We start from the raw sequence: 27,063 nt of genomic DNA on the forward strand, positions 1-27,063 counted from the left end.
CTTCGCTTCACTCAAGTGGGTGCTTGAGTGATGTCAGTTATCACTTGAGAGTGGTATCAGTAACCACACACCCTCGCTTCGCTCAACATGGTGCTCGAATAATGTCAGTTATCACTTGAGGACATTATCTGTAACCGTACAACCTCGTCTCGCTTCGCTCAACAGGGTGCTCGAGTGATGTTAGTTATCACTCAAGAGTGGTATCAGTAACCACACACCTTGGCTCGGCTCAACAGGATGCTCAAGTAATGTCAGTTATCACTCGAGAATTGTATCAGTAACCGCAAACCCTCGTTTCGCTTCTCTCAATATGGTGCTCGAGTGATGTCAGTTATCACTCGAGAGCAATATTAGTAACCGCACACCCTCGTTTCTCTTTGCTCGATGAGTGCATCGCTGATTAAAGAACCTTAGTGGTATTAGTCACCACACAAGCTATCTAAAGGGGGGGATTAATGTCGATAACTGTTTCCCAGCCTATGCAGTGTTATCCGTTAATTTAGCGAAAGTTAATTTAAATTCCAAAAATTCCAAGTTTTTTGCAGTGTTGCACTTGTTAAGGTCTTACCGTGTATCGTGCTAATCGAGATTATAGAAAAGCGAAACATCGATAAATGGGAGCCAAAAAGAACTTCACTAATGAAAAGTATTTACAAGGGCGCAAAGGCATGGATACAATGGAGGTAAGGAGAATGCTTATGTTAGAGTGACTTCGGCTTCAAGTTGAGGGTCTCTTGGGTGACCTCAACTTCAGCGAAAGCCTCTTCTGCGTCGACGTGAGGAGTCTCCGTCGCTTCACTAGTTGAGGCTTCAAGCGCAGTCTCTGCTCCCACCTCTTGAATAGTAGGAGATGAAGTCTGCGCGGTGGTATCCTCAGTTGGGGACTCGGACTCTCCCAAGGTAGCCCTGTTACTGTAGTAGTGCGTGAAGGTATTATACCTCCATGCATCTACTTGAGGATCCTTCTCCTAAAGTTCCCCTTGGATGCCTTAAGCTAACTCAAACAAAACCCAACCCAAGTCTGCAGCTTAATTAGACTCGACTTTGTATTCAACGACGACACTCAGCCACTACCTCTTCTTTCTCCTTCCTCGCTTTAGCAAGGGCAACCTTCTTTTCCTTCCTAACAATCTTGGTTACCCTCGAGTCATCTATTCAATTTGCTACTGTTGCTTCTCGGACTCTCTTTCGAGGTCCTTTATCTCGCCCTCCAACTTCGCGATCTGCTCCTTCCATTGGCCAAGCTCTGCCAGCTTAATTAGACTCGACTTTGTATTCAACGACGACACTCAGCCACTACCTCTTCTTTCTCCTTCCTCGCTTTAGCAAGGGCAACCTTCTTTTCCTTCCTAACAATCTTGGTTACCCTCGAGTCATCTATTCAATTTGCTACTGTTGCTTCTCGGACTCTCTTTCGAGGTCCTTTATCTCGCCCTCCAACTTCGCGATCTGCTCCTTCCATTGGCCAAGCTCTGCCAGCGGTTTGGCGTGAGGACTCAGCCTCATTCACCAGGCGGTCCTTGTTCTCATTGGCCTTCTTGAGCTTGGTCACGTTGCAAAACAAGCCATTCATGACCTCATAGTGATCCTGGAGGACCTGCATGCAGCGAACATGTAGAGTTAGTCAAAGCCAGTTTGAGCACCCAATTAAAGCATAAAGCAAGATACTTACGTGCATCTCCTCCCTTTGGAGAGTATTAACTGCCTTCGTGCGAGGTATCCCTAAGAAGTCCCCCTTTCACTACTTGTCCATGGGAAGATAAATGAATTCCAGCAACTATGAGAGAATTCCAAAGTCCTCGATTGAAGAGTCCTCCATCATTGTCTAGTCTGGTGGGGGCATGTACAGGCTGCGGGGGCAGGGAACCTTCTCGCATTGCAGCTTTGTAGCAACAACCACTGCACCCCTCGAATCCAACCTTATCTTTCAGTCCCGCAACGGAGGATCTAAGTCCTCCGAGACATCGACTTGGACAGGGGATGTGGTCTTTGTCCTCGCCTTCTTCTTATTCTGCCCCGCAGCAAAGGACTCGCGCTCCTTGCGTTGGCGCAAGGGCCTTGAGACAAGGGCGAGAGGGTTAGCAGGGAGAGCGACAACGGGTACGTTGGATGGTACTAAAGTGTTGGCCCCTGTGGAAGCTCCAAGGTGAGTAGGGGGCAAGTGACATCAAGCCTGTAAAGGTTGCAGTAAGTGGGCAATGTTTGACAAGCAACCTACCAGTCAAAGGAAATAAAGGAATCGATATATACTCCAGTAATTTGGACTGGTGGGTTAGGAATCAACTGCGCCACTTCTAGGGCTCTCTTGCTCAAATTTTGTTTAATGGAGATGGGCCTAATGGGGCCTCCCTCATTAGGCTGGACCATCTCTTTCCAAGTGTCTAGAGCGGACTACTATTTTGGAAAGAGCTTTGGGTCAACTTCGAGGACAGCTTCGCGCTACACCCATTACTGCCGAGTATTACAGGGCTTCGCCTAGTGTATGAAAAACCACGTCTTCTACTAGTCGGAGTTGGTACTGGGGTAATTGTGGGGTATCTTTGTCCTCCCATAACGAGGCGTGAAGAAATACTTGTGGGTTAGCCCACGACGGTTCTCTTCAAGGCGGTAGAAGTAGAGAAAGCCATTGAGGAAGTAGACTATATTGTGGATTTAGCAGACACGCAAAACGTGAACCACAACCTTCATGAGTTTAGAGGCAACTACGAAGGGCAATTGTGAGTCGCTTGCATAACTCCACGATGTCCTCGTGGAGAGGCCAATAAAGCCCTACCTCGATCTGTGTTGGACATATGGGCATCTGCCCCTCCTTAAGGTCATCTGACCTGCGATTTGGATGTGGGAAGTTGGGATTCTCTACATCACAGAAGCGGCCTAACAGCACCGCCTCTTGGAGCTCGCCGAAGGTGATTCAGTTCCGGGCAAAGATCACGTTATCTTCGCTTTATCTACGCGTAGAAGGTCCAACCCTTCTACCTGATGTTGTCTTGTCGTTTCTCTGAGAAGCAATGGCCTTAGGGTTAGAAGGTTGATCGAAGAAGATGAACCGAGAATGCTCAAGGAATAAGAGATTGAAAGTCTATAGAGTTTCATCTCAGTGGAAGAAAGAATTAGGAAAGCTATGAAGAGGCCCTTTTTATAGATGCCGGAATCCCACTAAAATACCAAAGGTCGTGGCCTTGGGAGGATTCTCGCCATCATTTGCTCTGACACGCTCACGAAGGCAAAACGACGCGTAATCTAAAGGCTAGGGGTGAGCAAGGCCATAATGATCTAATGGCTAAGAGGAATTGGGGAGATTGACGCAGATTGACCCCATATCCATTGTTGGATCAAGGCAGCTCTAACGGATTAGAAATGCTTAGAGTGTGCTTCCGGTGGGGTATGGCTCGTGAACCATCGAGTGACACGTGTCGGTAACTTTCTCGACTATGCTCATCGCATGTGCCCTAGTAGGGGCAATGTTGGGGACAAGATTTTGGACTGCGACCCGATATGGCCCGTAAGGCCTAGCAACCCCTGTGAGGCCCAATCTGCATATATGCGAAACATGCCCAGTGCTATCATTCCGCGAGGCCCATGTGGGGGGGCCTGCCAGGAAGATCCCTTATAGGAAATTCTTTACAATTACAAGATATACTTCCTGATACATCGAGGTATGGAATACAGAAATATATCGAGTATCTCGCCATGGTGGTAACATAATTTATCTTTAAGCCATCTATAAATATATGCACTTTACAAGTTTTTAGGGTTGATCAATAATTCATTACATTTCCTTCATATTCACAGCTCACATTGACTTGAGCATTGGAGAGGGATATCGAGGACCACCTTCGATCTCCCATTTTGAAGGTACTCATTGGCGAACGTGGATCGTGGATCAAGTCTCTTCATCAATTTCATGGATCGTTCGTGATTTAGACCCGAATTTCATGGTCCTAACAATACATATGGGCCAGAGCATTAAACTGTATCCTGCTTCCTAAAAATTGGCCATTTGGCTGCAGAATTGTAAATATCAACTGTTCACTTAATTAATTGGCTGCATGGAGAAAAGTTTTTCTATGACACTATAAAGTTGCTGAATTTTATAGTGTCATGGCAACTTTAAAGTTAAGACCCTCCCAACAAATCTGAGTTGGTTTAAGTGGTTCGATGCTTGTTCCACTTAAATAAGGTCTCTGAGTCGAATCCTTGTGAATGCAGAAAATTCAAGCTGTGAGAGTTTTATCCCTTGGTGAGCTGACCATGCTCGACTGGATTAGTCGAGACCCAATTGAACTTCCGGGTATCAGGATTCATATTTAAAAAGTTTAAAACCCTCCATTATTTATTTATTTATGAAACCCTCCGTTATTTCCAAGCCAAAAAAAAATTGTTCATTCATTTATTTTGTAAATTTTTCTATTGTTATTCTCTTCCTTTATGTTGTGGAGGATATCTTGTAGAAGTAAATAAACGAAATAAATTAACCTCAAGGGGTTTGGCCTAATAGTTAAGAGCTCATGTGTCCATTCGATTCCAAATTCAAAATCCCTTGAGGCCACCGGAGAGCACCTTTGGCGTGATTACCAGCTCCATACATCGCTAGGGATTCACAGAGTCCCAGAAAATTAGTCAGGTGAAACCCCGACACTCTCGGGTCAGCAAAAAAATAAATGAAAAAAATTCAAGAAAAAAATGAATTAAATAGAGACAATATTTAGTTTAGTAGCGCACGTCATCGTCTGTCAATTTATAGATTGCAACTAGGTTCAATTCTCATGGTGAGACTATTCATATACCTTTATTTTTTCAGTGTGCACCCTGATATCCAGAGGTCCATTGGAATCCCGACTAATCCAGTCGAGTTGGGTTTACTCATGCCTTTATTAGTTAGATTCTTATTTCATTCTACTAGACCTATGATCTCTCCCATAATTGAGAAAAATGAATTAACTAAATATTTATATTTAGTAGGAAGTAGAGCAACAGTTGTTTGGACACGGTACTCAAACATTAAAGATAGGCACACCAATTCTGGTAGTTATAGGAATTCAACTCACCAACTGCACCAATGCTCAAGTGTTCATAATATAATTAATGTACAAGAAGAAAAAAAGTCTTTCCGAAAGTTAAAAGAAAATATATTTTTCCATATGTGTTGACAGTTTAGATCAAGCCAAAATCTTCTCAGACTCATATACTTGATGCCTACATACTTTCAAGAGGTTTGAAAATAACACTTTAATTTAGTCCTAGTCACAAAAAAAGTGTTGATTGAGTGGTGAACAGTTTCAACTCTTGTAAGGGAGAACACGAATTCCGGGATTAAGACATTATTACTAGATCCAAACCGAGATACACATATAATATATGCAAAGTCCCATTCTGATTATTTCATCTCAAGTTGATAGTGTGAAAATTGAGTTTCGACCTTGTTACAGTATATATGCAAAGTCTAGTTCTCATTATGTCGTCTCAATTTGATTGTGTGTAAATTGAGTTTCGACCTTAGTACGGCCAAACTATGGAGGTTGCCGTCAACAAACCATGTATCATTTTTGCTGCATACACGAAGCTAGCCTATTAACATAAAAGTTGGTCATATAAATTTTGATTTTTGCCCAATGGTAATTCCCAACAATTTAATTTCAAGTTGTTACGTACGCATCGAGTGAATGTTTGCAACAGTCCAAATATCATAATATTCCGCCAGCAGAAGTAGTTGAGCAATTATGCAGGAGAACATAAGAAGAAAAGTAGCTGATAATTTTCCAACCCCTTTTCTCTCTTTTAGACATAGACACAACACACGTATAAATATGAATATATAATATATTTAAATATGTATATCCAAACTTTGCTCAACTAATCTTTACAACTCTAAAGATCCAACAAGGCGTATTGTCCTTCATCGTGTACAAACAATGACTCAAACTTTGAGTTTTTATCTAGGCAATCGCACCACTGGAGTACGGGTACCGTATATGCCAAACCTATTAGGCTTATATATGCACACACATATACATACATATATATATATATATAAAAGACGGTATAATTCAGTGACGCATACTCTCACTTAGTAATTTAGAAATTTCAAATTTGATATTCAATGGAACTACTCGTACCCCTTATTAACTATTAGGGTTTCTATTTCATTATAGTAGATTTATGTACTTTCCTATATATCCCGAAAAAAAAAATATACATACACATATGGAATTAATTGTCCAACCCTCTATTGCTCAACCAACATTAACCTCCGATCCTTTATTTCGTCTTCTCCTCCTCCAACCAATCTCTCCAAATAAAGTCAAAAACCAAACATAATCTCTTTCTCACAAGCTTCTTAACAACTCAGCTGAATATTTTCTTCTTTGTTTTTGCGTCAGTTGTATAAATGTAAACAAGGACCAAAACGTATACAGAGAGGGGCAGACGTTATAGACACTCACTTTCCTTGGAAGTACTATATATCAATTCATTATCAAACGTTTGTGTCCATCATCGTCGTCGGTCTCTTGAGCGTGTCAGTTTGTGTGCCTGTGTCTAATTTGTCTGAGCCAGCCCGAGAACAATGCCAGAGGTTTACACCGTGAAGGTGGAGGAGGGGCAGCCGGCCACTGCAGATCGTCCCGCCAAGGGGCCGGTGTACCGGAGCATCTACGCCAAGGACGGCCTCCCGGAGCTGCCAGAGGGACGCAATTCCCCCTGGGACTTCTTCAGGTGCATTCATCTCATATATCATATATAACTTATTTATGCTATAGATTTTTGTTTTGTCTGATCATCATAAGTTTATTTTTCTTTTATTATTTGTCTATTGGAAGAAATTTCGTAGTGCATGTTTTTCCATTTGAGTGTGTGAGTGTCTTTCTTTTTCTTCCCATTTGGATACGATCATGTTTCCTATTGAAAAGATTACACCGACTTCCTTCAGAATGTTACTGATAATTCTCTCATGTTATAACTCGGCACGACCAACTACGATTGAATTCAATAGCATCATTTACCCCGGTAAATGATAAAATGGTGCCCCGCCCGACTTTTTTTTTTTGATAAAATGGTGCCCCGCGCGACTTATATATATGATAATGATGAGATTTCGTTTGATCATCTCGTTTCTGTTTATCAAACGACACAACAATAATTATTTGAGTGAAAACCATAACTTATTTGCCTATCGATAATGTTTCATTGGCTGTACCGCGTCAGATATTGCGATACCTCAAGAACATAATTCGCAAGACATTTTCATACATATAAATGTATACACGTATTCTATATATCATAAATTCATTGACTATTGAAATTTTGTTGGGGAAAAAAGATTTTCAATTGTCAGTGAATTAATTTGTAATTAATAATGGGGTCACATGGTGGGGGAAATCGGGTAGCTGATGGAAGTTAATGCCTCCAAACAATTGAGCTGACAAAGAAATTAATTTCTCAATTAATGTTCAAAATAGAAAGAAAACCACTTTTTAGCCTTTTTTTCCTATATATTTGCCATTTTTTGCCGAATTTTTGCGTCGACTATTTTCTGCTCTTTAAATATTCCAGCAATTGCAATGTATTGGAATTTGGATCTTGCGTATGATATCGCAACAACATAACTTCAAGACATTTTCGATATCCATACCCGTCTATAAAGATATATATTTTCATTTAATAGTCAAAATGAATTGATCCATAAATAAATGGTCGTGAAATGGTTGGGAAGATAGGGTAGCTGATAGGAGTTAATGCCTGAATGCGATTAAATTTACACAGATAAGATACTTCTTATTTAATTTTCTCAACATTTACTCATTCAACATTTTAATTTCCTAATGATATTTTCTAGGTATGAAATATCACTTCCATTAACCTCGAGATGAGTAATAGGGGAACTATCCGTAAGTTCGAACCAATGATGTCACTGTAAAATTGCAATTCTAAGAAGTCATGTAACGATTTCTCGTATCGGAATTTGAGATAATTGCCGCCCTAATAATACGTCATTCTTAGGATTAATAATATCGACTAATGGAGAATACAATGAAGGTGGCAATAACATTAACTTTTAGAAGATCAAGGGGAGAAAAGAAGAAGAATACGGAAATCGTTATTTATCCAAGACATTATATTTAAAATATAACTTAAGGAAAACAAATAATGTTATTTTTGTGAAGATAATTCTTTATAAAGAAAAAAAATGGCCCATGCAGGTCTCGAACCTGCGACCTTCGCGTTATTAGCACGACGCTCTAACCAACTGAGCTAATAGGCCTTGGTGCTTCAGTTTCGTTATCCAAATATAATTACTGTAATTCAGCAAATTAAAAAAAAATCTGTGAAGTTGCACATATTTTTCATTGTTCCCGCCAAAGCTCACCAGTAATGCTCTGCATCTTCTTGCAGTGCCACGGTCAAGAGGATTCCCAAGTCCAGACTTCTGGGCCGCCGTGAAGTCGTCGACACGAAGGTTTGTATTGTAGCGCCCAGACTTAAAGGGACAATTGATAGTCTTCCCCAACAGAGTGCTGCTTTCATATTACTATGACTAATGTAGCCAAACTCATGGAGTCAATTGAATCTTTGCAGGTGGGTCCTTACGTCTGGCTATCATACCAGGAAGCCTATGATTCGGCCGTCCAGGTTGGCTCTGCCATTAGGCGCCGCAGCGTCAATCCTGTATGTGTGTGCTGTTACTCGAGAAAAATCAGAAAATTCGTTTCATTTATAGATTGAACATTATGGGTTCAGTTACTAAACTTTAATATGGGAATGTCCAACCGAGTGATGAATTCTGTCATCTTTTACTTATAGGGCGACCGCTGCGGTATATACGGGTCCAACTGCCCTGAATGGGTCATTGCCATGGAGGTAATATAATAGTCCCATCCTATCTGTTTTGAGCTGGATCAATCAGGTGTCCGGGGGGCTGGTAGTTATATTATTTGTTTTTGTTCCTCAGGCTTGTAGCAGCCAGGCAATAACATATGTACCGCTTTACGACACACTTGGTATGACAGTTTATGTACCTTTACATGAATCTCCGTCATCCTATATATCAAGCATTTGTTTCTTAATAAATTTTGCAGTTTGCTTTGGCTGAATTATTTGTGTCTCCTGTTTTTATGAGGCAGAAGTTTGTTTTTTATCCCTTTTCCTAGTGGAGAAAGCTGACAAGAAATTCATATGTTAGAGAACTATGTCTGATTTCCCTCCGTCCTATTCTTGTATTATATCAACAATCCAGGTCCTAATGCAGTGGAGTTCATCTTAAACCATGCCGAGGTTTCAATAGCTTTTGTCCAGACAAGCAAGATTCCTGCCGTATGTTTTCTTGTAGAAGCTTCAATTTTCGGTCTCAGTTTGTTTCCATATATTCAGTCAGTCGTCGTTGTCTCTGCAGATCCTCTCTTGCCTTTCCAAGTGTTCGTATTTGAAGAGTAAGTTACAGAATCGATTCTCATTTCCAAGACATAATGTACAATTTAATGCGTAAAAGAGTCTAAAATAATGCCATCCTTGTGTAGCAATTGTGACCTTCAGCAATTTTCCCACTGCGCAAAAAGAGCAAGCCGAAGCATTAGGAGTGTCCTGCTTCTCTTGGACAGAGTTTTTGGAATTGGTAAGAAGTCGAGCACAACTATTTTATGATAGGTCAGATAATTTTGCTGATATTGTCTCCTTCTTGACCTGAGTCATAGGGGAGTTCAGATTCTGAGTTACCAGCAAAGCAGAAGACAGATATCTGCACCATAATGTATACGAGCGGAACAACGGGAGAACCTAAAGGTGTAGTTCTTACTAACGGAGCTGTCATGACAGAAGTACTATCAATCGATCAATTTGTGGATCTTACAGACAAAGTGGTATGACCAAGTTTATATCATCTTCCTCCTCGTTTCATGGACTTTATGATTAGGATTCTGGTGCTATGGTCTTCGACTAGATAGCATTTTACTAGCTGTTTACGAGGTATTAGTTATATTATCATTCGTGTTAGTACTCATGATTTTGATGTTCTTACTTGAGAGATAGGACCCAACTTGATGGGAGATAGAGAAAGGCAGGTCACCCGACTATCGAAAGGATCGAAATATTTCCCTTTGACTTTATAGTTTCATCTCTTTGCAGTTCTCAGAGGAAGATGTCTACTTCTCGTTCCTTCCTCTAGCCCACATTTATGATCTGACTATGGAGATTTACTGCATGTATAGAGGTTCAGCGATAGGTTTTTGGCGAGGAGTAAGATAAACAAACACAACTCCTTTCATTTTCGATATTCAATTCTTCTATGACTTGCGATTGGACAGCCTCCCATCTGACTGTCCTATTCCATGATTTTTCAGGATGTGCGGTTCTTGGTGGAGGACATTCAAGAATTGAAGCCCACCATCTTCTGTGGCGTTCCTAGAGTTTATGATCGGATATACAGCGGTTAGTAGTAGAATTAACTAACATAATACCGACACTACAAGCTCTGTTATATATATATATATAACTAATCACTGATCTCTAGTTCTGCAATAATGATCCGGGCTTACCGAACTCTGCGAATTTCGTTCTGTTTTCTTTTTGAAGGTATACTTGCAAAGGTTTCATCAGGGGGTGCAATACGGAAAAAATTGTTTGAATTTGCATACAACTAGTATGTTTTCTATATTCCACCCTTCGAACTTTCTTTCATTTTCAATGCTGATTAAAGATCTGCTATTGGCAGCAAGTTGGGAAATCTTGAGAAGGGACTTCCACTGGAAAATGCAGCACCTCTTATGGACAGGCTTGTCTTTGAAAAGGTCTGTTCCTCCCTGTCTTTCCGGAATTCGGTCAATGAATCCTCCAAAACTGAAAATTTTTCATTTGTACTTTGGTAGACAAAGCTAGCTTTTGGCGGAAGAGTCCGGATCCTATCATCTGGAGCTGCACCATTGCCTAGGCATGTCGAGGAATTCCTGAGAGTCACCACCTGCTCAAGTTTATCACAGGGATATGGTATGACAGAAAAGAACCCGATAACGTTGAGGATTTCAGGGCTCTGAAAAATCTGGTGAATCACAGCGTATTTCTCAATTGCCACAGGTCTCACCGAGAGTTGTGGAGGATGCACTACTTCTGTAAGGAATGTGTTCTCCATGGTGGGAACTGTTGGAGTGCCGATTCCTTCGATGGAAATGAGGCTTGAATCGGTACCAGAAATGGGTTATGATGCACTTTCAAGCACCTATCCTCGTGGAGAGATTTGCTTGCGAGGAACAACATTGTTCTCAGGCTACTACAAGCGTCCCGATCTAACGAATGATGTCTTTGTTGACGGGTGGTTTCACACCGGTAAGAAAAGCTTCTGAGATGGTTGAAAATGCTTCAGTCAGTGTTAAGGGTCTTGCTAGGTTTTGGAGTTGTTCTCCTGAAATGTCTTCAGAAATAACTTAGGTGTGAATTTTCTGCAATCGAAATGCTGAGTTTTCACTCTCTGCGGATCAAATCTCTCTTCTATTCATACCTGTGAATACAGTGATAAATGACATTACATGTGAACTTCTTACAGGTGACGTCGGAGAGTGGCAGCCCGATGGAGCATTGAAAATTATTGACAGGAAAAAGAACATTTTTAAGCTCTCTCAAGGTGAATACGTTGCAGTGGAGAATGTTGAAAGTGTTTATCTTCGCAGCCCAGTTGTAACTTCGGTATGCACAAAAAATTCAGCCTCTTCATGTTAACTACAAACTCCATGAGACATCATGGGTTTGACAGTATTTCTGTCATATATGTTTCCCTACAGATATGGGTCTATGGGAACAGCTTCGAGTCATTTCTGGTGGCTGTGGTAGTCCCTGACAGAAAGGTCCTCGAGGAATGGGCTACGAGCAATTCCGTGGAAGTAGAGGATTTCCCATCACTTTGCCGAAACCTTAAAGCTCGAAAGTTCGTCTTGAATGAGCTGAACAAAGCTGCACAGCATCACAAAGTACGCCCATTAACACATCCTCTGTCCTGCATCATTGTTGTCATTGCCATTTCACTTCTTACTCAATTTTCAACCTGTGCAGCTTCGAGGTTTCGAGATGTTAAAAGCAGTCTATCTGGAGCCAAATCTCTTCGACATGGAGAGGGATCTAATCACTCCAACTTTTAAGTTGAAGCGGCCACAGCTGCTCAAGTACTACAAGGTAACAGAAAACTTTTCATCTCAAAAACAAGTTTGCAATCAGAGAGATCATTGGAAGTGTCTCTGAACGGATTTTTTCTCGTGCAGGATTGCATCGATCAGCTGTACATAGAAGCAAAGGGAACAAAAGCATAGAAGGAATTATTTGGAAGCATCAAGACACCATTGTCTATTTACTTTGGTTTTATTGTTATCATCCTCCTCAAATAATGCACAGTCCGATTTTTCTGTTAACCTCAAACAGAGGCAAATTCATGACCGAACAAATTCCACATCGCTAATTTCTTGCTGTTATGAATTGAGAATATGAGCTTTTCTTTTTTTATGAACTTTTCGAGACCTTATGATATAATGTCTTCCCTAGTTCATATGATTCAATTCAATTCATTTCTGCCATAGAAACTTGAAATGTTTCGTCGTGAAAACTTAATGAAAATTTTGCAAATGACTCGAGCCAAAAAGTTGTATTGCCAACAATATCATTATATAGAGAATACCAAGTTCCTATTCCACAAATCACTAGACCCCATGGCTCCGTTTGGATTCAAAGTTGCATTTTAAAATCTTACTTTAACTTAATTTTACCCACAACAAAACAAAATTTTACCCACAACAAAACAAAATAACTCATACAAAGTCAAAGGATGAGCCTTATTTATATCACTCTTTTTCAAAATTAAAATAACATAACTCATAAAAAGTCAAAAAATGAGCTCCATACATAACCATTTATACCACTCTTTTTCAAAATCAAAATTTGATTTTAAAATGTTACTTGCAAACCAAACGCAGCAATAACCACAGAAGTCCAGTGTTTCATTGTTTTACAAAATCAAACAATGAAACCGAAGTCTTCAACATCAATACAACAATTCTTGAACGAATGGAACAATCCAGATGCCACAGTATCAACGATTCAGAGGAGATCAATGATCAGAGCCCAGGCAGGATAGACAAATAGGATGATAATCCCAACGGTGTTTGAGACCCCACGGGCCTGGGTGAAGGAATTTCGGAACCCGCCTGAAGCTCTGATGTGCTCCTGCAGGAGGTAACACGCGATCAAAAGGCATATGACGACTCCAACCCAGTCGTTCCTAAACGTGCTCGCGAACAGGCTCGGGGCAACCACTATCAGAAGTATCATAGCAGCAGGCATTTCCAACCAATCTTCACAACAAAAGAGCAGTTTCCAATTAGTTGCCAATTGGATGCGAGAGAAAAGAAGAGCAAAGAACCTAATTCAGACATTTGAAAGAATGCCTTCGGACCTTCCATTTTTCCATTATGCAGTCAAGCTGATGAAGTTAAAGTTCTGAGGTTTCATTTTACGTAAGTTTTCCGAAAAATTGCTTTTCTTTCTCCATTTGCAGTTTTTTTCAGGAATTGAGTTGTGGTGTTATTTTCATTTCTCAGGAGTTCCCATGTTCTCCGTGATTTCTATCAGTCGGAAAACAGAAATACATGAAGATTTGTTTTCAAAGTTTCATCTTCCTGCCCATTTCAGTCCGATAACAAGGAAAGCAGCCTATTGTAGTCCTTCAATTTTCTCTTTAAATGCTTTTTCTACACAGTTTCTACTCTTGGATAACAAAAGGAGATAACCGGGAAAAATCTCGGATAACTGTTCAAGTACCTGGGAACCGCCGGGGGAAGAAAAGCCGCACGATTACGGCGACAAAAGCGATCCATCTACCAATCTGTCCCCTGCATACAGCAGAAACATGCAGTAAGCACCAAAATTGGATGGAAAAATAGTTTCAGTCAGAATCAAAGATATGCTTTTCCTCTCAGCTGGGTCAGTTTGGTCAATCACCTGAATATGTTGAACAACAGCGAAGGAAGGCTGAAGAATATGTAAGGGATCAACAGCCCAGTGAGGATGTTGGTCTTCCAGTGCGTTCGATCCAAAACCAACAGATAACTGCAGACAAGATATGGTCTTGTAATCGTTAGAGAAGGAAAGAGCAAACCGGAACTGCAGTAAGGGAAAGCTGGAGAATGATCTTCCTATCCTTCTCCTCACAAAACTCGTCGACAAACACGTCTGAACATTTCCACGACAACCCGAAAAGGGAAAACGGAATGAGAGGTACTGGATTGTCCCACTGCTGCATACTGACTAGTAATTTGGCTGAAAAGTTGAATCTAACAGCGAGTTGAAGGTCTGCTTATCAGAGCATTCGAACTAACGAATCGCACAAAAGAGAACACCTTTAAGAACACAAATCATCGAAAAGCAAGAGCGAACCTCAAAAACAGACAGACAGACAGACAGAGATACAAATCGAAAAAGCTTGTGATCGGGAAACAGAGCAGTGCAAAGGGAGTTGAGCTGACATACATTGCAGCAAAGGAGGCGATCCATTCGAGCAACGTGGTCCCGAGACCCAGGCTCCCCAGCCTGATGGTATGGTTGACGAGCTTCTTAGCAGCAGTCCCGAGCTCCTGGAGATCCGAGCTGATCAGATCGCCGGTTTCTCGTTCAGTCCTCATCCTCAGTACTCCGTACTTCCCCATATCTCTCTTAACTCACCAGCTGCCCTGCTCTAACAAGAACGATCAGGAAATCAAGAAAACGGGCAAAGGAAGATCGCCCTTTTGAAATTGAAAATGGAGGGGAAGATCGAGATGAAGTGTGGGCTTACAGAGTCGCAGAAAGTAGAGATTTTTAGGCGATGAAGCAGCCAAAGTCAGGGCAGAGGAGCTGACAGCGGAGGCGATGATTGGGATGGGGATGGGGATGGGGATGGGGATTGGATCAAATGGCTACGAATTCCGATATTTAAATTTTGACTAATTTAATTTGAACCGTATCTTGAATAAAAGATAAAAACTTTAACCGTATAAGTTTTTCCCCATTCGCCCCGAACCTGAAATTTTAATAAGAGAAACAGGCATCCAGCCATGTCTGTAGTTAATTAATTAATCAATTTTGGAGCTGACGATTGAGTCAATGGCGCCACGTGGGTGCACTAATTGCGCATTGCCCATGTTCATGGATCTCTTCTTCTTTGTTCTCAAAGCGGAAGGTAGCTTCCAGACAGACAGTTGTCCAATGTTGTCCGCGTTCTTACTTTGTCCTTTTGACAATTATTGTCCCCTCGAGTCTTCCAGTAATAACGATCACTAGATGACCGTTAACTCGCGATAAAATTATGCGGTTGACTCATAGTCGTTACTGTACTGAGCATCTTTTAGTATTGTTGAGGCTTTGTTTTGCCCGTGCTTGAGGGTATCCAAAGCCCGGCAAGGGCCGGCCATGCTCAGGGATCTGACCGAGCCGGGTTTCGTCTGGACGAGAGTATTCTACTCCGCCTTATCATGCGAGTCACCAAACTTCAGCCTCGCAAGACTATTTTTGATAAAGATGGAGTGGGGCATGAGATTAGCTTGATTGCCTTAATATGGAATATTTTCAATAGGACATTATCCAAGTAGTTTGTGCCTTTTTATCCCCATTTGGCACCAAATTATTCCCGAAACTGTGGCAAAAATAAACTTTTATTTAATAGGAAAACGTCATGGTGGATAAGATAATCAAACCCATGTAAAATATATTAAGATATCTCATTTTGATGTGCATAGTCTGCTATATAAAGAGCCAAAAAACAAAAAAACAAAAAAAATTCTGTGATAGTTTGCTTATAGATTTTGGCAAGCACCACCACTAGGCCACGTCGCATGCTTGTAGTTAGCCTATTATGCGTATGAACCCTTTCGGGTCCCACCGCTTTGGTATGAAGCCACGTTCCCTTGTCCCATTTGAAAAAAATTAAGCGATGATGCATTTGCAAGAAAATTAATACTTGTTTGATTTCAAATTAAAATTATAAAAAATTTAACTTTAATTTTAACTCAACACACTACACAATAAAAATATATATTTCTCAAGTCAAAAATTTTAACTTTAATTTTAACTTGACACACTACACAATCATTTATCATTTTCCACAATCAAAATCAAAATTACTTTAACTCTGAAACCAAACGTACAATTAGAATTGATAGTAAATGCTCAACAAAGTTACAGTACTTTTATAAGCAGTCTCGGGGAGAATTTTCGGTTTCATACAAAAAAAAAAAAGCCAAGTTGATCATAACACTTACGAGTTCGAAGAAATATCATGCCGCATTTGTGTAACGTCCATATCAAGGTGCAGACAAACGTGTTTTCTTTGGTTTATCTCCCTCTTCCTCTACGGTTTATTCCTAAGATTCTTCTTGTTCATGGTTGGATTTCAAAATCGAAAATGGATGCAATTGCTAGGCTTGATTTTAACGAGAGGGGCTTGAGCTTTTCTCATCGGTTTTCAATTGGACATAGTCTGTTTCCATGGAGTAGTTCTATGTCTAAGAAGCGGATGGCTCGGGTCAGGGTGGTCTTGCCGAACTTAGCCGTGGCCTTTTTCCCTCTCAATCCTAATTAAATAGCAAAAATCCGATTCACCTAACATCTTAAATTGAGACGAAAGACTTCGGTTGGCTTGTAATTAGTTCAAGCACCAAAATGTTGATTAATTACTTTAGACACAAAATCACAAATGCATGTTAAGAGGAAATTGTGTGGGCCCAAGAGAGGACTCTTATGGGCCAATGGCCCATCAGAATTCAAATCGTGAAACGAATGGGCTTCAGCCCGGAAGGAACCTTTTGTTAGGTCAAAAGTGTAACTTGTGGGCCTACCGGTAGGACTTCTGAAAACATATTCCGATTAAAATCATTCTTTTGTTATGGTTCAACTTGATCCAACTTGAATGATCGCCTTACTTCTATCCGTTTGTTCGGATCCCGCCGGCTGCCAGCATCCAATCGAGAATATAGGCCCCGATGACGACCGATTTTTTATTGTCTCGGTCAAGGATTATCTGCTTTCTATATATTAAAATTAATAAAGAGAAGCCTCAGTTAGTTGAGGAGACTCATCATCAAGGACCTTTTTGGGTGTTGGGACAACTCCATCAAAGCCATGAGAGTTGATGCTACCGGTTGAGTAGCTCGCCGGTGAAGATTCTCTGGCACACGTATATGTTGTATGAATGGTAAGGGCGACAGAAACACTTGATTGTCTATCAGATTAATTTAGTTCATGTCTTGTTGGAAGATAGGCATTGAAATGATTAGGTATTTTCTGAAGTTGAAAGATTTGATTAGACAAACTTGAAGTATAAAACACATAGGCACGCAAGGGAAAGCTTGAAAAGTCTATGTTTATTAATTAAAATTGACCCTATGAAAACCATCATTTGATTTTAAACACAATTATTCTCATTATCAAGATAGATCCTTCTTCTATATGATGCATTTATCCATTTAACCAAATCGGAAAGATTTATTCATGTATATATATGTGTGTGTGTGTGTATTTTTCCTGTGTTTCTTTGCCATTAACGAGAGAAAATTTGAATGTAATTGATTAGGGGCACAAAACATAGCCGGGGGAAGTGTCGAGGGGCATTTCAGCTGCTTGGAGTGGAGAAAGAAGTATGATCTCATGGATATATCAGATTAATTTATCCATCTCTCGATAGAACTCCCTTAGTACCGAATCGCGCCAGCCAGTCCGTCCTCAATAGTAGTACTGACCTCTGATTCACATAATTTGGCAGTAATTGATCTTTCGTGGGAGAACACCTATGATATGATATGATATTAGCAGACCTTTTCCTCTTAATCCATATGTCACACGGACAAAATTTATCTAATTAATAAAGGTTAATTAGTACTCAAACTATTTAAATAATCATTACGTGCTGTTAAACAAAACGAGAACTTCTTGCAGAACTGTCGAACAAAAGTGGGTTGTTCTGTGCCAGAGAGACATGTCTGACGATGATTTAACAAATCTAATAAACCTTAATCAATGGATTTAAATTTATGATTAATACTTTAATCACATATGTTGCCGGCTGTCGTGAAAGTAAGATGAATGACACGTGCTTGCTTCATATTAACCACACAGCCATAATTATCCTTAACACCAATTTCAAACGTTGAGATTTGTACATGTAATGATTATTGGATTATTAATTAATAAAGATAATACATTAAAGCGACTATCCACCCAATTATTCAAGTGGCAAGTCAGGAACACTTGGCGACAAGTAATTATATAAACATTTTGATGATTATCGATAGGTTAGCAATCTCGGGAAATGTCTTTGTTCAGATGTTAACAGACAATTTAGATTTTTAGGTGAAAAGTTTCTTTAAGATAAATAGGATAGCCCTCTGTTTTGACTAATTTATCTAAGTTATCTGTTAGATTTCTTTTGCCTTCTCATGAAGACTACTACTTGCCCTTTATAGTTGTTAAAGGGCCAAGCTACCATCTTAAGTATTCTAATAATTTGAAAATTTCGACCAGTTAATTAATCGCCGGTGTCGGGTAGCTAGCAATGATTTCTTGACCAAATCAGATAATAGATGAGGATGTAGCTCAATAGATGATTTTCCTTTCATTTAATGTTTAAAATGCATTTTATTTTTACGTTCTAGGTCATGAGATATATGTCCTTGATTGTTGTCCTGGTATCAGTCTTTCCTAACTTCATCCAAGTAGGTCTTGTAACAGAGTTTAGTGCATTCACAAATTATTTGTTTTTTTCTTTTTTTCATAGTAGCCACCCCTTTTATAAACATATATAACATCAAAAGCAATTTCTTTTGCAAATATTTACTTGTTGCTCTGAATCTCTCTTTGATTGTCTGTCGGTACTTAGACGCAGTCGCAGAGGTACGCTCGATTCGAGCATGGAAGGAGAGACCCGACATGGACATTCGACACTATTGATCCATTCCTTGCCCTTCTAGTTTAACCCCACATTTTAATTCACAGGTAACCCCAAAATCTCAATCGAGATTTCGATGACAGGAAAATGGAGGATTGATGCCATTTTTCAAAATTCAACTGTTCCTTTTTCTTTTTCTTTTTTGCAGGTAATCAATTAATGAAGTGACAATTTTGCCCATTTTAGTATGATATGTGAGTGACGTGTGCCAACTTTTGGTTGAAATTTTGGTCGGAATTTGGTTTGGGGCTACCTTACTTATTTTCTGGTAAAGTTAGGAGGTGCTCTGCAAAAATTTAAAAGTCAAGGGACAAATCCAAACTTACCTTATAGGTCGGGAGGAAAAGTGTATTTAACGCAAAAATAAGTGTTGATTTTAGAGAAAGAAAAAGTATTTAAGAGGTGACAATTACAATTAATTTTTACAATAAAAAATAAACAAAACGATTTTTATAAATGCCTATCAATCTGTTTGAGAAAAACACGTTTTCAATAGCAAAAATTAACTAAATCATGATTTTAAAAGAATTAATCATATATTATTTCTACTTAAAACTCAATAAAATAAACATTTCTCCATCAGCCACTGCCCTCTTAAACGAATCGACACCCCTATTTTTCATTTCTTAAGAAACTAATTAAAAACTTAGTGCTACACAAAATCTTTCTAAATTTGGTAGTACTGCCATCACAAGGACGTCATGTGACGTCGCCTCCATGCAATCGTGTCTATAAATGAATGGCTGATATTCCCAATTTTTTAATTTTCAATAATGCGCATCTTGACAATAATGCCGAGAAATTGGGACAATACAATATAATGTGTCACCCAAAGTATGCACCATCCATCAAATAATAATAATAAAATTCCTATCACAACCAAAAATCTATCGGACTGCCATGTGGCACTTTTATAAATTTTTAGCTGATTAATATAATGAAAACTACCGAATAATTGCTTATAGATGTATTCAAAATGAAGATTTTATTGGTTAGAAAATCCAATTCTTTTAATTCATGATATAGGACCGTATTATGTATTGAGCTACTTTTCTGCTATTCACCTCTTGTTTACATTCGATTACTTATCAGAGTGAAAGAAACATATTTCTTCAAGAAAGATAAAAGATTTCATTTCAATTACCTTCTAAAAATATAAGAGATTTATCCATATTTATTTATATCGCTGTTACCGCATTTCATATTCACGTCAAGAATATTTTATTGATATTCAAGCCCCTAGCTCCAATTTCAAACTTAAACAACTCTCCTCCACAAAAATATGATTTTTCGTGCGATACAAATCAACATGACTTTTTTGCCATCTCTAGCTTTGTCAAGAAAAAGAAAATTTTGCTATCTATAAGAGGGAGGGAAAATGAAAAATAACAATAAAGATAGCGAAGAAAAAGTCCTTCCTTGTTTTGGCAATAATGAGGTAGAAAGTCAACAAGGAAAAGAGTCAATGGCGAAGGCAAGATGCAGCGTTTAATGGACCGTTGACGTTTGGCGCGTAAAAGTGCATTAGAGGAAAAGCTGCTACGTGGCGCCATGCAGTTTACCAACCCGTGACCTTTTATATAAGAAGACAACATCCAAAACAAACAAAGCCCAATTGTCTGCGTTGTCGTCTAATTTAATAAGCTTCTGCAGCATATAACAGTTCGTGCTAATCCCGTTCACGAATATCGCATGCACTGATTATATTCTCGAATTATATATGCTGCAGCGATTTAGTCATAAGAGCAAGGGAGTTACCTTTAACTCGCATGAGGATGCATGCAAGTTAGTTGAGATGCGTGCGATGTGTCACGAGCACTACTTGATCAACCAAAAGGAAAAAGTCCCATCAACGATAATAATTGATTGATCGATCATGTCGTTGTATCATATGCTAAAATTGGTTGCCCTTTGAAAAACTTTTCCCTATAACAAGAAAAATTGCATGTTTATCGAAATTATTTAAGAATCCAAGACATTGAACTATCTAGGTACTCTTAAAAGTTGCTTTCTTTTGATTTTTCGATAGAAACAATATTTCTCCATCTATCATTTTATGGAATCTCTAGAACCAAGTACAATCCTTTCTGGTAAAGTCTTGAATTCAATTTCCATTGCTTTCAATAATCCCATGATTGTGAGAGGGGAGCTCAATGATTATCATTAGCGAAAATGAATCAGTCATCGTGATTTGTCGCGTTAATGATGCAATGGGGAAATCAGCAAACCTTTCCAGATGTACAGTGAGATTTTTTTTTTGGGAAAAAAGTATTAAAAGTAATAAGTTGTCCAAGCAACTAATATAGGAAAGAGGAATGACAAATATATATAGATTTGTGAAATTCCCGCGGACAAGATTTGTGCACGTAATCTCTAACATCAATCCCCATATTAAGGATGAGTACCGCTGCGTTGAGTTTCATTTTTTATATGAAAAAGGGTAACTTTAAATGCTGTAATTAATTGCCATATTGACTATTATGGAGGACTTCTTCAATGTCATTTTCAATGATTCTAGCAAACATTGGTTTTAACAGAGAGTGTATGTGAGACATCGTAGCAGTGGATATTGTATGATCATGTTAATGGGGCACTTTACTTTATTATCACAATACATTATATTAGAGTCAGTATGACACTCGATCTTCCCTTGCCAGTATGGTGTCTAAAAGTTCTCATACTACCCTTTTGATAGATGAATACTATTTGGTGAAATTACAAATTAATGTCTTATGCGAGCAGCTAGAAATATTTTAGGAGGATTCAACGTAATTCTAAAACCTAGGCATGAAACGAAATTATGAAAATTTTAATTTTCATATATTTTTTCCACAAAAGATCTCGTTCCTCTCAATCTGAACATATATAGGTTTATAAGCACGAAAAGTTGGACGTATATAAAAGGTTTTAGAAACAATCAGTCGCATTCGCAAGCAACCTATTTTGGGAATGTGATTGTTTTGGCTTTCGTAGCTAGAAGACATTAACAGTCGAAGGAGCTTAAGGAAATCCAATTCGGACATAAGATACACTGAATGAGAAAGTTCTCTTGAAGGAAATAGTCAAAGGTCAATATCTTCCCAATTACGGGATTAGAGAGTCAACTTTATTGTCTGAAATGGGAAACCGCCTCTTTGGGGTCATTGGACCTAGATCTCTCTCATTTTCCCTTTCGATAATGCTTCCAAGCATCTGCCATAGGAAAAAGCACGGCGTTCGATTCCTAGACGCCGAAAACAAATCCTCCCGTTATTCAAAACAACCTTTTTTTCAAGACGAACTAGTTAACAAGGTGTCATCATATTATTGGTTCTGATTAGGCCAGCTCGGGAAAAGATTTGCTGTGACGACACATTTTCCGTGAGTGTCGAATATACGAGGTGTCAATTTGTACCGTATCGTGTTTGAACGTGTCGTGTTTAAACAGTCTTGTGTTATAGAAGTTTTAATTCGAACACGATACGATTATTAGATGGATTAGATTTCGAAAACGAACACGACCCGTATATTTTCGCATTGACACGGAAACAACGCGTTTAACCGATTTATCTAAGCGTATCATAATAGATACACGAATGCACACCTACATGGATATGACACGACTAATTGAATCGAACACGTTAACATGAATTAAGCATGACGATGGTCTAATAAACAGTACCAACTACTTAAATATAACCACCAGCTGGGTTAAGGATATTTTCGTGAATTTCATATATAATTGGATAATAGGTTAGACAGAGTTTAACAATACGATTAAACACGTTCATATAGATGGATTTAATCGTGTATAATCGAATTATACGAGTTCAATCCGATAAGACACACTCACTAGCTGTGTTTAAACGGGTTCGATCCGTTTAGGCCGAATAGCAAAAATGCTCAACTAGAATCCGTATTAACTCCGTGTTGTATCCATATATGCTATCATGTCGTGTCAAAATTGGTAACCCTGATCGAACATAACTACAGATAAAGTTCACCAATTGGCACCCAATTTGCTCGCATCTCATGGTTCAACTTTTTTTTTTCTGATTAAACATTGAATAATATTATTATCGAAAATTGTTACAAGGGTAACCCTCAAACATATAAAAGGAAAGAAAATTTGATCTAATACCAAATTGGCATAGATCATGCGCATGAGGGTTGGAGGATCGTGGAATCCAAGTACAATGCCAATCCGAAAAAGAGGAAAGCAGTAGCCTAATATTTAAGACAATGTTCTTAATATCCCAAGGGTCAGTCCAGGGATTAAGCAAGGCATTAGCTAGGACTAGAGTAGCAATATGGAGCCAAATCTTCGACCAATTGTGATTGAGAGCTAAGGAGACAGCTATAAGAATGGCTTGTGCTTCCGCGTGGGCTGGAGAAGCTGCTGTGATAGGAGCGAATCAGGAACAACATATATCTCCATTAAGGGGCTCCGTTATACCATTTGCATATATCAGCCATCCCCCTGCATATAAACATTTGCTCCTCAGATTCTATGAAATCTGAAGAACAATAGCTCCATATAGCGTAAAAGATGAAAGTTCAATGTAGTCATTCAATTAGCAGCCCAATAGGTTGAGTAATAAATTCTCTCAACAATTCAACATTTTCTCATCAATTCAATAATACAATAATTACTTTTTTATATTCTCCTTCAAATCCTCTCACATACTTTTCACAACTACTTTTGCCTTCATATCTTCAAACCAAATTAAATCAAACTTAATTTCATTACCAAACGCAATATAAAATTTTCCTAATTTTAAATTTTCTCTATTTACTGAACTCATTTTGAAATCCTACTAATCAATAATCAAGGGGATATAGCGGCAATGGTCGATGGTCGCGCCTGATAACCAATATGTTTCAAATTCAATACTCGTTGTGAATTATCCGTTCTCCTTTATTAGCTAATAAAGATTTTTATTCTATTATAATAGATTTACAACATGTTTTCTGGCTTATTTTTCATCTTCCTAATATATTCACATCGCGGTAGCTTCAGCATTGACCGGCACAGCCGGTTCCCGTACACGTGTCCATTTCTCATCGTGACCTACACGTCTCGTCGCTACACGTGTCATGTATCCGCAGGCCCACCTACCTAACGGCCGTTGCCGTCCAATCTATATTTAAAACCCTCCCTCCCCTCTCTCTCCTCTTTCCAAGTGTGTGCTCTGTTTTCCCAATCCTCCCCCTCTCAATTCTATCCCAAAACCAACCATACAAGGAAACAAAAGCTCCTCAATCTTCTATCCTTACTGGTCAAATTTCTCCTTATTAGCTTCTCCGTTTTCTCGGGCCATCGGCCTCGTGAATTCTGCATTTCCTTTCGTTTGTTCCCGTAAAGAAATCTTATAGATCTGGTACACGGGGTCTTAGGATAATTGGTCGGTTTCTTTTCTTATTTTCTTCGATGAGAAGCAAGAGAGTAGGGGGAACCATGTTTGAAGACGCAAACAAGAACAAGTTCAAGATATCCAAGTTCGGAGATTTCCTGCGGTCCGACCCCGATGTGCTCTCCGCAACTTATAGCAGGGAACGGGAGGACGATGACTACGTCGACCATCGTATGAGCAATGCCTCCGCAGCGACCACGAGCTACTGTCCCTCACCGGCCGATGCGTCTCCTTACCCATTGTCTCCACTGAACCAGTCCTCTCCCTACAACAAATCTCCGTGGATAATACCGTCTCCCATTTACAGCCCTTTCGGCGAGAACTTCCCGAAGAATGGACTTATCGGGTCCCTGGTGCGAGAGGAAGGCCATGTGTATTCTCTAGCCGTCTCCGAGGATCTCCTCTACACCGGTTCGGACAGTAAGAACGTGCGTGTGTGGAAGAAGTTGAAGGAGTTCTCGGGATTCAAGTCTAATAGTGGGTTGGTGAAAGCGATAATTATATCTGGCGACCGGGTTTTCACTGGCCACCAAGATGGCAAGATCCGGGTGTGGAAGCTATCTCGGACGAACCCTTCTGCTCACCGGCGGATCGGGAGTTTGCCTTCATTCAAGGACTTCGTGAAGAGCTCCATGAACCCGAACAACTACATTAAGGCGAGGAGAAACAAGAGCGTAGTGAAAATCAGGCATTTCGATGCTGTGTCGTGCCTGAGCCCGAACGAAGACCTGAGCTTGCTGTACTCGGGCTCGTGGGACAAGACCATGAAGGTGTGGAGGATCGCCGACTCCAAATGCCTCGAGTCGGTGAGCGCCCATGATGATGCCGTGAATGCAGTCGCCTCGGGGTTCGATGGGCTTGTCTTTACAGGTTCAGCCGACGGGACGGTGAAGGCTTGGAGGAGAGAGCTGCAGGGTAAGACCACGAAGCATTTCTTGGTGAAGCTCTTGCTGAAGCAGGAAAGCGCGGTGACGTCACTCGCCGTTAACCGATCATCGGGTTCAGTCTACTGCGGGTCGTCGGACGGGCTTGTAAACTTCTGGGAAGGCATTAAAGACGACCTTTCCTACAGTGGGGTCCTCCGGGGGCACAAGATGGCCGTCCTCTGTCTGGCCACGGGAGGAAACCTGGTCTTTAGCGGGTCTGCTGACAAGAGCATCTGCGTGTGGAGGAGGGGCGATGGCGGGGACCATGCCTGCCTGGCAGTGCTGACAGGCCACACCGGCCCCGTCAAGTGCCTTGCACTTCAGGAGGACGAGGAGTCTGACGAGCTGGACCAGCGGTGGACCGTGTACAGCGGGAGCCTGGACCGATCTGTGAAGGTCTGGCGTGTGTACGAGAACCTGCCCGACCTGAAGCAGTACACGGCTAGTCTATATTCCCCGAACAATTCCATGATCGACCAGGCTATCCCGAAGAGCAACAGAAGCTAAATTAGTTCACGAGTTTCACGCCATGTAATTAACGATTAAATTCATTTGACAATGAATGGATAGGCGTACAACCGAAGGGTACATCGAGCCTGTCTAATGAGGGCATCATTCAGTATGATTCAAAGTACGATGGGCTGGGGTTCTGGAGGCTTGAGGATTTTGCAAAAAACCGTCCCACTGTCCGTACAGGGGATGGAGGTCAATGGGACGGGACAATGTGATGGCCGGTGCACGCGGTTCATGCCTTTTGAATATTGCTGGTAGAGGTTTCGCGAATAGGTGAGAGGAATCTCAGGGGAGGACATGGGATTGGGGAGCGTCCAAAAGGGTGACAATGACAGAGGAGGCCGCAGCCCGATCGACCCGTGCACGTGACAATTTTGAACACGTCACCCTCCCCGAAATAGAAACCGATACAAAGATGAAACGGATCACAGACTAGCAGTAATGCTACACAAACTATCGGGTTTTATCGTAGCCAAGCATTTTACTTGCAGTTGAGTTCGGGTGTAATAAGTTTCTCTAGACATCCCGTGTCTTTTATACGAGGCCGTAAACATGTGCCAATGGAAGACTGCTTCCATATTGGAAATACAGGCAGCACAAGGCTAGGCTGAAGCAACATCTTGTTCCATCTTGTTTGTGAGAAGAAATTTGTTAATTCTTTCACAGAGTTATAGCTTGTCCTCATAGTTTTTTTTTTTTGGGTGAATTCTTGTCCTTAATGTTGAGAACAGCTCCTGAACAGGGGAACAGCCAATTTGTTTAATACTTTCTTTGTATATTATTTATAAATCAAGTGATGTAATACTTACACATTGTTGGATCATTAATTAAAATATACCCAATATTTTATATATCAAAATCGGCTTATCTGAATCTTTGACTCTGAGATCTAATATGAAAGAAATTCATGGCAAGACGCGATGCCCCTTTTGCTTAATTTCTAGAAGCGCCATCATGTAATTTCAACTTTTTTTTTTATTATTATTATGAAATATGCACGTGGATTTAATACGACGAAATAAAAATCTTAAATAGTTAATAAAAAAAGATAGAAATAGTCTCAAAATGAATATCAAATTGAGAACATTTTATTAATCAATCGAAAGTCACTACGTTACATGTTCTTTCAATTTGGTTTAAAGCTTTCACATATATATATATATATATCTTCAATTTCGAGGGTTATGTTGATGCAAAACGTGGGTCAGATATACACCGAAAGAGAAAAAATAAAAAATAAAAAAGGGGGAAATGGCCAATATTGTCTGACAAAACACATGGAGGATTTAAC

General features: G+C 39.9%; 3 protein-coding genes and 1 non-coding gene across 6 annotated transcripts; 2 read left to right on the top strand and 2 right to left on the bottom strand.

Moving 5' to 3' along the window:
- Positions 1-6,293: 6,293 nt before the first annotated feature.
- On the top strand, positions 6,294-12,501 carry LOC116204694 (long chain acyl-CoA synthetase 2). The gene is made up of 19 exons (XM_031536904.1): positions 6,294-6,714; positions 8,392-8,455; positions 8,575-8,664; positions 8,800-8,856; positions 8,948-8,996; positions 9,233-9,309; positions 9,389-9,425; positions 9,513-9,607; positions 9,687-9,851; positions 10,117-10,227; positions 10,332-10,419; positions 10,564-10,630; positions 10,703-10,778; positions 10,857-10,974; positions 11,062-11,310; positions 11,528-11,667; positions 11,763-11,948; positions 12,031-12,150; positions 12,237-12,501. The coding sequence occupies exons 1-19, from the start codon at positions 6,566-6,568 to the stop codon at positions 12,282-12,284; spliced, it is 1,986 nt and encodes a 661-aa protein (XP_031392764.1). The 5' UTR covers positions 6,294-6,565; the 3' UTR covers positions 12,285-12,501.
- Positions 8,187-8,260, bottom strand: TRNAI-AAU. The gene has a single exon. It is a non-coding gene; the product is annotated as a tRNA-Ile (tRNA).
- Positions 12,502-12,850: 349 nt separating the features above from the next.
- On the bottom strand, positions 12,851-14,962 carry LOC116204695 (cold-regulated 413 plasma membrane protein 1). 3 transcript variants are annotated; one of them, XM_031536905.1, is made up of 5 exons: positions 14,798-14,962; positions 14,494-14,693; positions 13,966-14,073; positions 13,786-13,856; positions 12,851-13,319 (listed from the first exon to the last, which is right to left on the bottom strand). In XM_031536905.1, exons 2-5 carry the CDS (start codon positions 14,667-14,669, stop codon positions 13,066-13,068), a joined length of 609 nt encoding a protein of 202 aa, XP_031392765.1. In that variant the 5' UTR covers positions 14,670-14,693; positions 14,798-14,962; the 3' UTR covers positions 12,851-13,065. The 3 variants fall into 3 exon arrangements, with proteins under 3 accessions (XP_031392765.1, XP_031392767.1, XP_031392766.1); XM_031536907.1 differs by having other exon boundaries at positions 14,494-14,688; positions 14,798-14,947; XM_031536906.1 differs by having other exon boundaries at positions 14,494-14,698; positions 14,798-14,946.
- A 9,148-nt stretch (positions 14,963-24,110) lies between these two features.
- LOC116202318 (protein JINGUBANG-like) lies at positions 24,111-26,623 on the top strand. The gene has a single exon (XM_031533841.1). It carries the CDS (start codon positions 24,351-24,353, stop codon positions 25,764-25,766), a length of 1,416 nt encoding a protein of 471 aa, XP_031389701.1. The 5' UTR covers positions 24,111-24,350; the 3' UTR covers positions 25,767-26,623.
- Positions 26,624-27,063: the final 440 nt, after the last annotated feature.

Source organism: Punica granatum, chromosome 4 (assembly GCF_007655135.1).
Source record: "Punica granatum isolate Tunisia-2019 chromosome 4, ASM765513v2, whole genome shotgun sequence".
Classification (NCBI taxonomy): Eukaryota; Viridiplantae; Streptophyta; class Magnoliopsida; order Myrtales; family Lythraceae; genus Punica; species Punica granatum.

Coding starts and splice junctions, on each gene's coding strand:
- LOC116204695 (XM_031536905.1), bottom strand. CDS start 14,669: ATGGGGAAGTACGGAGTACTGAGGATGAGGACTGAACGAGAAACCGGC. Junction 13,857..13,965: donor CTGTTGTTCAACATATTCAG/GTGATTGACCAA, acceptor TGCTGTATGCAG/GGGACAGATTGGTAGATGGA. Junction 13,320..13,785: donor CTTCCCCCGGCGGTTCCCAG/GTACTTGAACAG, acceptor TTTGTTGTGAAG/ATTGGTTGGAAATGCCTGCT.
- LOC116204694 (XM_031536904.1), top strand. CDS start 6,566: ATGCCAGAGGTTTACACCGTGAAGGTGGAGGAGGGGCAGCCGGCCACT. Junction 6,715..8,391: donor TCCCCCTGGGACTTCTTCAG/GTGCATTCATCT, acceptor ATCTTCTTGCAG/TGCCACGGTCAAGAGGATTC. Junction 10,631..10,702: donor TTTGAATTTGCATACAACTA/GTATGTTTTCTA, acceptor TGCTATTGGCAG/CAAGTTGGGAAATCTTGAGA.
- LOC116202318 (XM_031533841.1), top strand. CDS start 24,351: ATGAGAAGCAAGAGAGTAGGGGGAACCATGTTTGAAGACGCAAACAAG.